Raw genomic sequence first — 13857 nt, forward strand, 5'->3', positions numbered from 1 at the left:
GGAGAGAAGGTTAAAACTACTTACACTTAGTACATAAAACTGTAAGAAACACTACTTAGCCAATAAGATGAGGTTTGACACTTTAAACACAAAGACGTGTTATTAACATCCCTGTTGACCCAGTGACACAACACGAACAGGAGCTAATGTCAGACATTTTCATAAAAGATTAGTTGAGCTTGAGGGGGATTATCTTTGTAAACGCTGGATACCTACTAATGGTGTCATGAACGTGGCCATTTTTTAACTTAAGTATTTTTATCGGATTATACAGTACAGACCGCCTTGTGTTTGGTGCTAGGACATTTACACAGGTCAGTAAATTCATACCTTCTGTGTATACAAGTGTTCTTAGCTCGTCCTCGCTCTCAGGACTAAAGCTGCTATGGACATTGTTTTCACCTACGTTGTGACACAGGCCTTTTCTATCAGCTGCTGTATTTCACCAAAACAATCATTCAAAATCAGAAAAGAAGTAATTCTTTAATTTTGTTTCTATAACAGGCTTATACTAAAAGTCAGTGGTGGCAGCTGAGTGCTTCATGTTGCCACATATTTAGACCATATGTGTGACAATGTGGTAGAAAATGAGGATACTGTTTTACAGAGTGCAGGAAGAGGAGAGGCTGACTGTGATGTATCAGGTCTGTTGATGAGTATAATGTAGGTTGCCAAGCACTGGCTACATATTAAAAAAACAGTTTGTTGCAGTCTGGCCAGATACATTTGGCTCCTTTAATTAGGTTGGCTGGTATGTTTTTTTAATGTTTGTCCAATTAATCTTAAAATACCCGCAAATCAGCACTGACTAGGAGTTTGCAATTCAGCCTCCTACTCAGTGTGTCCTTTCCTCTCCAAAGACGATTCAGAGGATTGAGAAAAGAATTGTTTCCATCCAAATATTTATGTGACTCACACCAGGAAATAATCTGTCAAGGTTGGTAGGTAAGGAGGGACGGAGAAATGGATGGAGGTAAGGAGGGACGGAGGTAGGTAAAGAGGAAGGTAAGGAGAGAGGGAGAGAAGGATGGAGGTAAGAGATTAAGGGAGGGAGGGGGGGGTAAGGAGGGAGAGAGCGAGGTAGGTTAGGAGGTAAGGAGGGTGAAAAGAAGGTTAAGAGGGGAGGGGAGGAGGTAGGTGGGTAAGCAGAGAGGGAGGTAGGTAAGGAGTTAAGGAGCGTGGAAGGAAGGAATGGGGTTGGTAAGGAGGGAGGGTGGTAAGTAAGGAGTTAAAGAGGAAGGAAGGAAGGTAGGGAGGTAAAGAGGGAGGTGGGTAAGCAGGGAGGGAAGAGTGAGGGAGAGAGGGAGGTAGGTAAGGAGTTAAAGAGGGTGGAAAGAAACAAAGGAGTACATAAGGAGGGAGGGAGGGAGGGAGGGCGGTAGGTAAGGAGTTAGGAGGAAGAAGGTAGGGAGGGGAGGTAGAGAGATAGATAGATGGATAGGCGTCCAGCAGATGGCGACACTTCAGCACATTTCATACACTGGTTTACATGTACACACTTATCAATGATATTTTTAATACATTTTCCCAAATCAAAAGTGCAGTTGAGTGCACAGTGTGTGTGACGTGCGCTCTCCTGTGATCCACCATCGAACTGGACCGGCTCCAACACACTGAGTGAAGGGAAAGAGGCTGATAGATAAGTCCTAATAAAGTCTCTCATAGCAGAATGATCGTGAACACACTGTTACAGACAGAGGTGTTTGTGTCCTGTTATGGTGCATATGGAGCACACTCCCTCCATCATCAGGGGGATGTTTTTCCCTTGATTCATCGGGAAATCCTGCCAGTTGGATTCTCTCCCACTCTCCTACTAACGAGTCTCTCGTACCCCTTCATTTCCTGATTTCTTTTTTTTTCCTCTTTTTTATTTTCTCTCCCCCAACATCCTTGCATTGTGTAAACGGTGACTATCTGGTATTGTGAGCGGTCTCTGCAGACCTCCTGACTGACAAGAGTTCAGACATCACCACTTCCAGCAGCAGCAGCGGCAGCAGCAGCCATATTATCTTTGTCAGCCCATGGCTGTTGCTAAGTAACTTGAAAATGTCTATGCCAGCTGTCAGCATCTCACAGTCACACTTATGGATAGCATGGGTACATATTTACAAATGATGCTTTATCATTACAGCTATGGTGTCAAAACATAATTCAGCATCCATTTTAACTAGCCCCACTGAAAGAACAAAGCTCTGGCGTCCCCTGGGATGTTGGCTCTCTCCACCTGTTGACCCCTGGAATCACTATTCACCATTCATTCAACTACCAACAGCAATTCCACACAAGTGTATATTTTAATGTGTGTGTTGGGATTGGGTTAGTTACATGTAACATCAGTCAAATTTACAATTTTTTTAAAATTATTATTATAAGCATCAATTAAGTTATTTTTGCACCCAAGGGTAACATTTTGGCAAAAGCGTCTTTGAAGTTCACAATGTGCTTGAACAAGGAACAATTTTTTAAAATAAATTCAATGATGTGTGACTTTGCTCTATAGAGTGAACAGTAAACGGGGAATGACTTAAATGTGCATCTTACTGAATCAGAAATTATGATGATAGCTTTAGTAATAGAGCATTTTTTAGACACAAAATACGAGGGGCTTCACAACAGAAAACAAATTATTAGAATACAGAAGGAAGTACATAAATAATGATGATATAATAGAGATAAAAGACCAACAATAGCCTAGGAACATGCCTTCTGAAGAAAAGCATGTTTTTACCTAAGAGTTGATGGATCCTGCATGGATGTTGGACAAGTATTAGGCCCCTCTGTACAAACTGTGGCCCCATTATGGCCCCCCGATTTAGTAGAATCCTAGATCTGCCACTGGAAAGGCCCCTCTGTAAGACAGGGCAACAAGTTTTAGTACTTAATAATGACCCAGATGACATTGTACTTTGATGGTATAATAAAAAGCTTATGCAACTGAATTCAGGGGCTCTTGAGGGCCCCTGGGGGTTTATCTTCAGGAGTCTCAGGGGTCCCATGGGAATATGTTTTAGTTGAGGATGAGTCATGTGGGAATTATGCGCAAACCAATGAAATGCGGGAGATTGACAGTGTGAGCACAGAAACCTCTGGTGACGCTGCACCTGTCACTCACCAAACCTGGAAGTCACCTCGGGGCTCGGAGAAAAAGTCGAGCGGAGCCGAACTCGGACGAACCCTCCCTCCCTCCTCCTCCTTCAGTCGTGGTGCAAGCAGCCATGTTGCCGCGAGCTTGTTCCGGTATCAGGGCAGGATCGTGCGCATAGTCTGCATTCGGGCGCAGCTCCTCGCCTCTCTCCCCCTGTCGCCCGTGGCAGGCACACACACACACACACACACACACCTCCAACCAAGAAGACCCCCCGTCTACAGATCATGGATTTTACAACCTGATGATCCTCCTTTCAGTCGCCTGATCGCGGGGAATAACAGCAGCAGTCGGCGGTTACCGACAGGACGAGCTGGTGTATCGCCACACTGCAGTGCAGCAGCGGCGAGCGACCTTATTCCAATCACGCCACAGGAGGAAGAGCGCCGGTGATTTCCGTGGATTTTGAGTTTCGTGGGCTGCTCTGTGGCGAGTCACCGCCGCCGCGTCCGCCGGAGGATAAGCTAACTGGCTAGCTCCGCCTCGGAAGAAACACAGAATTAGCTAGCTACATGGGCTAATATCGGCCAAGCAGTTAGCTAGCGCAACACATTAATTCGTGTTTCTCCTCTGCCATGTGACCACTCTACACAGCGCTGCTTTTATTTTTTTTCCGGATACCCTAAACTTGGATATCAAACTGGGAACATTTCCACTTGTTTTGTGTGACTTGGGAAGGTCGAGACCTCGCCGGGAATAACTTTGGCCTGAAAGTTTGTGGAGCCCAGATCTGAAAGGAAACATCTCAGCCGCTAAAAAAAAGACAAATATAGACGCCGAGACTGCGTTTATGAAACCGACGTTGGATTTACGGTTGCTGTAGACTTCGGCGACAGCCCCGGCTTCCTCGGACGTTAGTTAGCAACCTTACTTAGCACGTTAGCAGCCTAATTGAACCTTGTCTTGTGCAGTGCAACCGTTGCCCAACTTTTCTTCAAGCTAGCCCAAGTAGCTAGCTGCCGAGAACGTCACAGCATCAGGTTGTTAGCTCGCTAGCCACCGTCGACGCTGTCAAATGCTAAGTGGAAACTGAATGTTTTCACACCGGGGCCGAAGCTGAAAAGAAGACATTTGCTCTCCCCTTTTTTATCGTTTTGTGCTTGTTGACAAACATGGGACGTGCGGTTGCTGCTAGCTAGTTTCTAGCTAGTTGGCTAACTCGGCTAGCCGCTGATGTGGGATCCAACTTGTTGATTCACGGGTGATTTGTCGTGCTGCTAGCTGGCTAGCACTGGACATCTGTTGGGATTTTACCTCCACCACCAGCTACCCACGTTTTAAATGCACAATAGACACTGAAGAATCGTTCTTGTGTCACTGTTCCTTTCCCCCTTTTTTGGCAACCCCCAAGTCTTTCAAAAATGTCAACAAGGGCCCCACTGGTGCAAGTGATTGAAAATTCAACCGCGCAGGTAAGATCTCCGTTCAAGATCACTCTCCCAAACAATGTTAAAGTTGATATTAACCCATGAACACACCCGATTGGGACATTCTCCTCTGCTTTCGAGGGAGGCCTTGTTTGGCGTCTCTTTGCCTTTTCTCTGTCTCCGTTGTCTTTGCCACACAGCAGTGATTCACCAGCTTGCCTACGCACTCGCACTGGGTTTCCCACTCCTTGCAGAATACGAGATCAAATTTAGGCTCTTGTTTAGTCTGTGTGTTGGGGCATGTCTTCCCGCTTGACTTATCATCAATGAGACCTGTTGCATTAGGGTCAACCCTGTCAGCCAGTTCCAGATGATTGGAGACAGTGGAGAAGCCTGGCACCTACATATATATTAGCCTGATGCATCATTAACTTTCTATAAAAGTGTGTGACGTGGGCTTAATGTACCTTTAACCTTAGACACATTGATAATCCATTGTAAAAAGACAAGCTGGAGACCTAACAATTCATGTAATATATTTTAGTATTTAATTGCATGTTGTATAGTGCAGGCATGGACTTGTGGTGGGGCTCTCCTGAAAGAGAAAGTTGATATATTGTGTTTGTGCTGGACAGTCTTGGCATAGGAACCATAAAACAAGAAAAGTTATCTTTGCTGAGAAGTAGTATTGGTGGATATGTGATCAGAGAAAACGGGCGTCCAAAGTTTAAGATGCTAATGCAAACTTATCGTGTAGTGATCCAGAGAACTACAGGAGCAGATGCAGACTTAAAAGTATAGGTTTTATTACAATTGGCATCCAGATGTTAGGTTGGAATGTGTCTTTATATGGGTTCAGTTGGGGTATTAAAGGCAAGCAACACACGACCTCCTTTGCCCTAGAACTACTGAACTCTATCCATAAAATCTTAATTCATCAATACATTTTAAAAGGATTTTCAAAGCAGGACATTAAGTAAGAGTCTGTGTTTCATGTTTCCAGTCAGTTGAGTACAGAAATGCTTTGGTAGCATGTTTTAAGCTTAAAAGAAACCTCTTGGCTGTGCATTGTAAATCATTAATTGAAGGCTGAAACAAAGCCTCTTCTTTTAAGAATACAGAATCTGTCTCAACCTTGTCGACAGTTTCATCTAGAGATGATTTACGTAGAAGCCACACACGCATACATGAAAATCTTAACTACACAAAGCATTATTTGCATTACTTGGAAAGCTGATTACAAACAACTTGTTTTAATCTGTCTCTTGAAATGAAAAAGGAAATTGGCTATGCAAATCAAATAGAAAACTTGTGTATCTACATCTCAACAGTTAGCCAGTACATGTTCTCAGTGCATGTGTGAAGCTTCATCCATTTCTATATTTGTATTGCTTGTGTGTCTAAAGGTATATTAATGTAGCTGTAATGACAGTTTATTTTAGCAGTCGGTTAATAGCTTTGATGTGCGAAGCATCACAGCAATTGAATAATTTTAGCTTTTGGCTATAACCTTTATGAAAAATGAGTTAGTAACTTTGGTTTTCAAATGGTGATTGAAAAATACAAAATGATAAAAAGAAAGGGTAGTGGAAGGAGTATTTTCTTTATTTTTTACCTGTCATAAGAGCTGCACACCTGTCAAGTTTTGTACGTGGAACATTGAGTTTCAGATGTGTAAAGAGCAGCTGTAAAACCAAACAGACTTCAGATCTGCTTTCACCTGCCAATAGGGAAACGTCTTGATGTGGGAGACTCAAAGGTTCAAAGATTTTGTCTATTGTTGTTTCTTCTGCAAATGCTGACGGAAGTTGTGTGTTGAAACTGTGATCTCACTGCATGCAAGTCTGTGTTTGTCCCACGAAGTGGATCACTGCTTCCATTCGAGTTTACAGAAAAGGCAAATCTGGCCAGACTGGTACGTAAGTAGGTGGATGCAAGCAAATAAATCTACACACAGTGACGCATACATATTTTGACATGGTTACACCCTTATCTGAAACAGTCAAACAACACTGTGCCTTTTTGTAACTGTCACACATACACACACACATTTCAAGTGGTGTTTTAAGGGTTTATTCCATAGTTGAAGTTTGTGTTTGAAACATATTGGTATAATACTCACTTATACAAACACATGAGCAATAACCAATTCAATAAAACCACTGTGTTGGCCTCTGCAGAGAAAAACAGTAGTCTATCAAATTAAGGTGGACCTGGCTTTACTTTGGCCAAAGCAGCAACACACTGATAGTTACAGTCGCACATATCTGGTGGTGTACCTTGTAGTGTGCAACATTTTGACATAAGCCACATGAAAATGGAAGTGATTTTCTCTCACAGTTGTACATGCAGGCTCATTAGAGTATAAACCAAAGTGCAGGGTAGTAATCATTAATAACCTTCAAGCTGAACTTCCTGGTTGGCCCTCTATGCACCCTTTAGGAACGCGCTCTACCAACACAGCTATGTGTGTTTTTTTTTTTTTTTGCTGTAGTGCTGTTGTTGGCCTGTGTAGGCCTTTCCTCGTCCCACAGCATCCAGAGAGGATTTAGGGGTGAAATAAAAAAGTTTGGGTTCATGGCGAGTCCTTAAGTGGGTTTGTAGGCAAAAGGTCATGGATGGATACGTCCGCACAAACGTAGTCTGTTTTAAAGGCCATGTATAGAAAGCCTTTGGTGTCGGGTCTCAAGATACAGGACAAAATGGCACCGGACATGAGGATGGACGGAGTGTTGTGGGAAGGCCTCTGTTCCTGTCAGAGAGGGTGTTTATTTTGATCTGATTAGCCAGTGTGGGAGGGAGAAACTGTTATATAATATTTGATGTCAAGTTAGCCTAATGCTAACTTCTAATGATTTACTTGACTTAACAAGCCTCTTTTACACATGACTAGCAAACTAAGTTGTATGTGAATGGGTATAAATGGTTTGTACTGGCCAAGACAGCCTACCATTCTGTTATCCTAATCAGTTGTGGGGTACGTATCATAAGAGCGCTGAGAAACGTAGAGAAGTGACTTGTCCTTCTGACGCTGTGAAATGGCAGATGCATTGAGTGACTATGATCTGACGTGCTGCCATGTTACACAAGGTTTGGTAATGGCTGTTACCTCAATGAACCTATTTGAATATCGCACACTATTGGTGTGACACTAGTATAAAACACTAGTCTTTACATAATCTAGTGCTAAATATGTCAGAAATTATTTTATTTTAAATTATTGCAGCAGATTTGTTCGAATGCAGTTTTGGAATACTTAATATCTTCTGCAGTTGGTACTCTTTGTGTACTTCCCCCAGACACAATCATTTGATTGTCTAATTTCCTGTTTTACAATGTCCCTGCTCTTATTAGTTTATAGCCACGTTCTCTAAGAAGACAAACTAGTGCAGTTTGAAAAACTGGCCTGCCTCTTCAATTGTTACTTCATCCTCTTATTTCATTGTTTCCGTTGTTACTCACTAACTGAGCAAGCGGGATTCTAAGGTGTGAGGGATTTAAACTATTAATTTCTGCAAGTGAGACATTCCCTCGCTGCAGAGGTCATGCAGAGCAAAACAAGTTAACTACATTTAGGAATTTATTTTATGTTTACACTGCGTTTACCGAAGGTTTATTTATGCAGGGCCCTACATCCCTAAAGGAAATAAATCAAGGATCCAGGAAATAAAGCACAAATAACAAGAGGTTGTATATCAAGGCATTAAAGTTAATCTTATCCACCTAAGTTTAATTTTTCAACAGCACAATCAGCCAGAGTCCTTCAGTTTGGGCAAGGAAAAGTTCTCCAAAAAATGTTAATATAAACCCAGAAAGGAAGTCAGATTTTAAGTATACACCGACTGCCACCTACTGAGCACTGTCCTGTTTGTGTGCTACTTTATCAAGCAGGAAAGGTGGAGATGAGTTCTGTGGGATTACACATCTATTACTCTGTATTGTAGGGCCCTCAATTGCAAATAGTTAATCCATAAAAATGTGGGATAAGTTAACCTATGAACCAATGAAAGGTAATATATGACTTCTGATTTAGTTTTTACACTTTATTCCTGCGTTTCCCTTAATTTCTCCCATTTTTGGAAAGAGCTCGGCCCAGCCTAATCCATTCTTCTTTGACTTTTTTTAACCGGCATCAGGATTGAAACGCAAATGGTTATGGATAAAGTGCCATCTAACAACACAGCAACTTTAAACAAAGCCAACACAGTTTTGTAAAAAGTGAGTGTAGCCGAACACGGTTGGGATATTTTCACCTGACACCTTGGGAGTGTGAACGCCTGGCAGAGAATCTCCCAGCTAAATTGTGAGCTGGAAATGTAATACAGATGAGAGAGAAGCCCTGAATGTGTGAGTGCACTGTCACAGGTATGCTGGCGAAGACGTGTTAAAAATTTTTTATAATGCCGATGTTCACCTTTTGCCTGTCCTTCATTCATGCTCCCCCTTGTATGAGTCATCGTGTAAGCAATCTATAGCTACGCACGTGCGTGTGCACACGTACACGTTGCTGTTACGCCCAGGAAACCATAAATTATGCCTCTCTCCTTACCAGACCAGTCACTAGGCAGATGAACAGAAAGACAAAGCTAGCCAGGGCCCTAGCAACAGAGAACCTGACACACACACACACACACACACACACACACACACACACACACACACACACACACACACACACACACACACACACACACACACACACACGTCCCTTCTGTTTTCCCTCACACACTCAGACTTGCTGTTAAATGGATTGGAATTACATTTTGATTTAGCCTGCCATTTATACCTGGTGTTTCAGTGGACACATAAATATAGGACAAACAGGTGCTACCTTGTTGTTTAACCAACAATGCGGTGAAGTTCAGTGCTTTGTGTGTGTCTGTATGTGTGTGTGTTGGATTGTCTGAGGGTGCAGGGCAGAACAGGCCTTTCCAGTTGAGCTGAGTGGTAGGTGTGGCAGCTAACTGTAGACCTGCGATTTGAAGGAGTTGACGTCATTCAGGTGAAGGAGTGTGGATTTGTCTCACTGCTTCAATGTAATTTGGCCTTTCTGTTTAGTTCTCTGATTTCAGTCCACTTTCAATACTTGGATTTCTTCCTGTGATCCAATGAGGATGCTTTAATATCTAGGGAAAGGTAAATAAATACATTTGAGAACTGATAAAATATGCAAGAATAGATCAACTTCAAACCAAAATGATTTTTTAAAAGATTTTTATTCTTAAACAAAAAAGCTGGCTATTGAGAAAATATGAAACAGAATCAAAATATTATATTGGTTAGTGTCTAAAATCAAGACAAAACGGAATCAAAATACAACATTGGTTAATGTCTAAAATCTAAGTAATTGTTGTAAGACAGGTGGCAAACATTCAAATGGCCATTGTTTATACACTTAGTGCTGCGCCCCAAGTTGTAGTAACCAGCTGCCTACCATTCAAAACATATTTCCCAAGGCCAAGACCGTCTGTGTCAGAGCTGCTTTGTTGTAGTGATTCTAACAATACAACTTGATTCACCTACTTCACAATCTCTAAAACAAATCAAGCATAAAATGCATGTAGGCACCCGACCTGATTCTGAGGCCTTGTTCTCGCTCACTTTACTGCTCTCTTATTCTGCAGGATTAGCTGCATCTATTGGTGGAAACGCTCTGATCTCTGCTGAGTCACACTGATTCAGAAATTCAATCACAGTGGCAGAATTAGGTTATTTAAGGTTCAAGTCATGTTGTGTAAACTGGGAATAAACAAGCCAGCATGAACAGGATAAGAATTCACCACCTTTAGAGTTTACACCCAAAAGATATAACAGTTTCTTTGATCTAATCCTCTAACACACTTTAAAAATTAGTTGTTAGTTTTTTAGATTTAGATGTGGTTAAATGGTCCGACAAATGCACAGTGCCGTTAATTTACTCTAAACTCCACTATTCCCGGGTTCCCACAGGAAAGTGTTTAGCTGAGGTGGAACGCCACTTTGTTATGTCTCATGTTGTGATCAGTTAAGTGAGTAAATAACACAAACTGTAGCCCAAATCACTAAATATCTGGTATTTGCAATGCAAAATATCGCCTTCTGACATTGGTTGAGAGTCAGAGTAGTAAGTCAACTCTATGGCTGACATGTAATTAACCTAGTATATATGTCTTTGGATTATGGGATGAAATCTACGCAGGCACAAGAGAGAACATTCAAACATAAATATAGGGCTCAGCTGGTCGAACCCAGAGCCTTTTTGCTGCGACTTGACCGCGATCGCTGCTGCACCACTGTGCCGCCTCCAGTAAAAACAACAGAGTGAAAATATTATTCATTTGACTTCAGTATTCAGTAATATCAGTTGAGTAAATCACTGGTATTTTGCATCCACAGAGGTAGTTAGTATTACTTGAATGGGCGATCATTGTTGCACCACTCTACAGGTCACAGAATGTGATGTAACATAACACTGGTGGTAGACAAGAGGTCGAGCAGTCGTCTTCTCAAATGATCAAAAATGCCACTACTTGATAAATATTTAAACAAAGGACTTGTTGTTCATCATGAGTACTCCCCACAAGGAATACATTTCGGAGTTATTTCATTGACTCTGGAACATTTAAGTGAGTCTGCATGTTTGTTTACCTCAATATCACACATTTATGTCGTCATCCTTTTTTTGCTGATGCCTGTAGTGTCAGAGAGTCAAACCAGACTACCTACATGGAGAATGTGAATGAAAGATTTGATAAGGACAAATCTTGGCATTTTACCAACGTGAAACCAGATCCAAAATGGAACCCATCCCTGCTCGCACTCACTGAGCATAGCAGCAAAACAAATGCAAGGAGGCGCTGTGCAATGTGTCCAAACTGTGACAGCAACAGAGCAAACAGGAATTAATTTGACACACACACACACTCGCATACAGACACACACACGTACACATACCTTGGGAGTCTGGGTAATCCAGTTCAAGGGAACACACACGACACGACATTCACAGCAAACTGTGACCCACTGTGACACCATCTCGCTAAAGTAAGGGGCCTCTCACAAATTTACTTGTGTGTGAGGTGGACTCTTTGCTTAGCTAGTATGCATATGCTAGCTCCGCAGCCCACTAGATATTTTCCTACAGAGTTTTAGAAGAGGTGAGAAAGGAGCATGTAAGCAGGAAGTTGACCAAGTTTGGATTTGAAACATTCCGCAGTTCACAAATGTTAACTGACTTTTTGCTGTGCATTGCATTGACACTGAAGCCAGTGCATCTGGCAGCACACATCAATACTGTATTAGATAGTTGTGTAGCTTTGTGTATAGTTAACGGTGATGGGCACACTGTAACATAATAGGGTTAAATAAGGTTTTGATCCAACTGGTCATTTTTGCCCCATTATAGGAATGTTAAATTAACAAAAAATGTGTGTTTACATGTGGAAATACACCTACACTGACCTATTAGTAGACTGCATGTTTTATCAATTATTAAAAAATTGAATTGGAGATCCACTGAATTAAATCCTCAGATGATGCATTTAAGATCATATAAAAGTCTAAAACATGTTTTTAATGAAAAATGTGATCTTAGATAAAAGAAGGTGGTTAAAGAAAAAACAATCTGATTTTACTCTTGTGGTGGGAATAGGCGAAGTAAAGCAATATGCATTAAAAGGCGATGTAATGTTAAGTAGTGCAAGAAATGGTTTGACAGATAAAGCAACCACCTATAGGCTGAATTTCAATTTTTCATTTCATTATAATTTCCTTATTTGTCTGTCTTGCGTTTTGTATAAATGGCAACTGAACAGAGTCTGTATTTGTACATTTTATTCCCATCCTTTGCCAAATATTCACGCAAAATGCAGTACACCATGGTCCTGTTAAACTAGCTTTCCATGATGGGTTCAATCGGAGGAACTGTCAAACAGGTGCAGTAGCATTTCTTCCTGACATTTGGCAGCTTTTTAACTCGTGTCCATTTCAATTTCCCTCTCATTAGAATTTTTTTTTAAAAATTAGCTCTCCTCAGGTTGTTCCCTTTTAGTTTTTTGTTGTAATTTGCCACTAGTTCCAGTTAGCAGCTGTTGTTAGATTTTAATGAGTTTAACTCTAGATTTAGAGTTATGATAAAGAAAGACATTTGAAACGAAGACGACTTAAAAGACACCACTGCAAATGTCTTCAGATATGCCTCTGTGTGGTAAAATCAGGACTGTATGCTCCTGTTTAAGGACGACAAACTGTCTTTGTCACATTCATTCTTTTCTGGAATCTCGTTTCTGCATTAAAGCGGATTATAAATAGAAACATAAACATATGAATAGCAGGGTTGGAACAAAAGTGATGGGAGGAAGGAGAGAGCAAGAGAAAATGAAGGAAAGATTAAAGAAATACGAACCAATATTGAGATAGAGGGCTGGATTCAGCAAGCGACAAATCTCCATGGCAACACCGCCATCACGACCTAGAGTTGGGAGGTGTGTGTCCTCCCACCCACAAATTTCAGTATAATGCAACAGCTTTTGTATGTGGTTGTGTTATTTATCCGATAAAGACCCCGTGTGTGCTGAGGTTGTTGTTCCACATGTAGCTTTGATAGATAAGGAGAAATTAAAGGAGGAGTTTGGATTGAGATTGTGGACTGAATCTTTAAATCTTATTTAAATAGGGCTGAATTTATGCATTTTTTGGTTTTTCTGTTACACTATCTCAGTTTTTCCCATTTTGAAACAAAACATTGATTCAGCTGTTGTCAAGGATATTGGTGATGAGCAGTTTGATTAGGCAGATAACAAAGCTGACGATGTGTGTTTATTTTTAATCATCATTACCTCCTTTTAACTCACGTTAAGCCAATTTGGACAGGATTAATTAACAAATGAGTTAAACTTAGACGAGTGTGAAAGAGAATCATGATCTCAACAACACTCGTCTTTACAGCTAATTACTACAGGTGGTTCATTTATAGAACGCCAGGTTATGTCATATTATATGTAGGCATCTTATAGCGACAATTGGAAGCTGCCATCACACAGCAGCTCCTGTAATGATCTCACAGGATCAACCTGACCTTACTATTTCCTTCGCAAGTACCGGACACTAATAAGGATTACCTGTTACTTCAAATGGTTTCTTCTTCATTGGGTTAGCCCAAATCTCTCCATTCCTCTGCCAGTACCCTCTACAGAATCTAAACCGATCTCATTGAATTCGGTAACAGCTCTACGTTAAAAAGCATCTTAAAATGCAAGGTGTTTATCTGGAAGTCATCGGAGGACAGATCAAAGTGAGTTTTTTTTTTTTAGGCATAATGATTCTGTTTGAGCTGTGTCATAATTACCCAGACTCCTGTTGAGGAAT

The 13857-nt window shown here is 41.2% G+C and overlaps 1 protein-coding gene across 16 annotated transcripts in view; it reads left to right on the top strand.

Annotated features, from left to right (window-relative positions):
• Positions 1–2977: 2977 nt before the first annotated feature.
• mark2b (MAP/microtubule affinity-regulating kinase 2b) overlaps positions 2978–13857 on the top strand; it is a 46989-nt gene continuing 36109 nt past the window's right edge. For 7 of the 16 annotated variants that reach the window (XM_034615584.1, XM_034615586.1, XM_034615587.1 and 4 more), the window contains exon 1: positions 2978–4557. In XM_034615584.1, the coding sequence (XP_034471475.1) occupies positions 4507–4557 (51 nt within the window). In that variant the 5' untranslated portion in view covers positions 2978–4506. The remainder of the gene's footprint in view (positions 4558–13857) is intronic. The other 9 variants (XM_034615595.1, XM_034615596.1, XM_034615597.1 and 6 more) reach the window with 3 other exon arrangements.

This window comes from Hippoglossus hippoglossus, chromosome 18 (assembly GCF_009819705.1).
Source record: "Hippoglossus hippoglossus isolate fHipHip1 chromosome 18, fHipHip1.pri, whole genome shotgun sequence".
Lineage (NCBI taxonomy): Eukaryota > Metazoa > Chordata > Actinopteri > Pleuronectiformes > Pleuronectidae > Hippoglossus > Hippoglossus hippoglossus.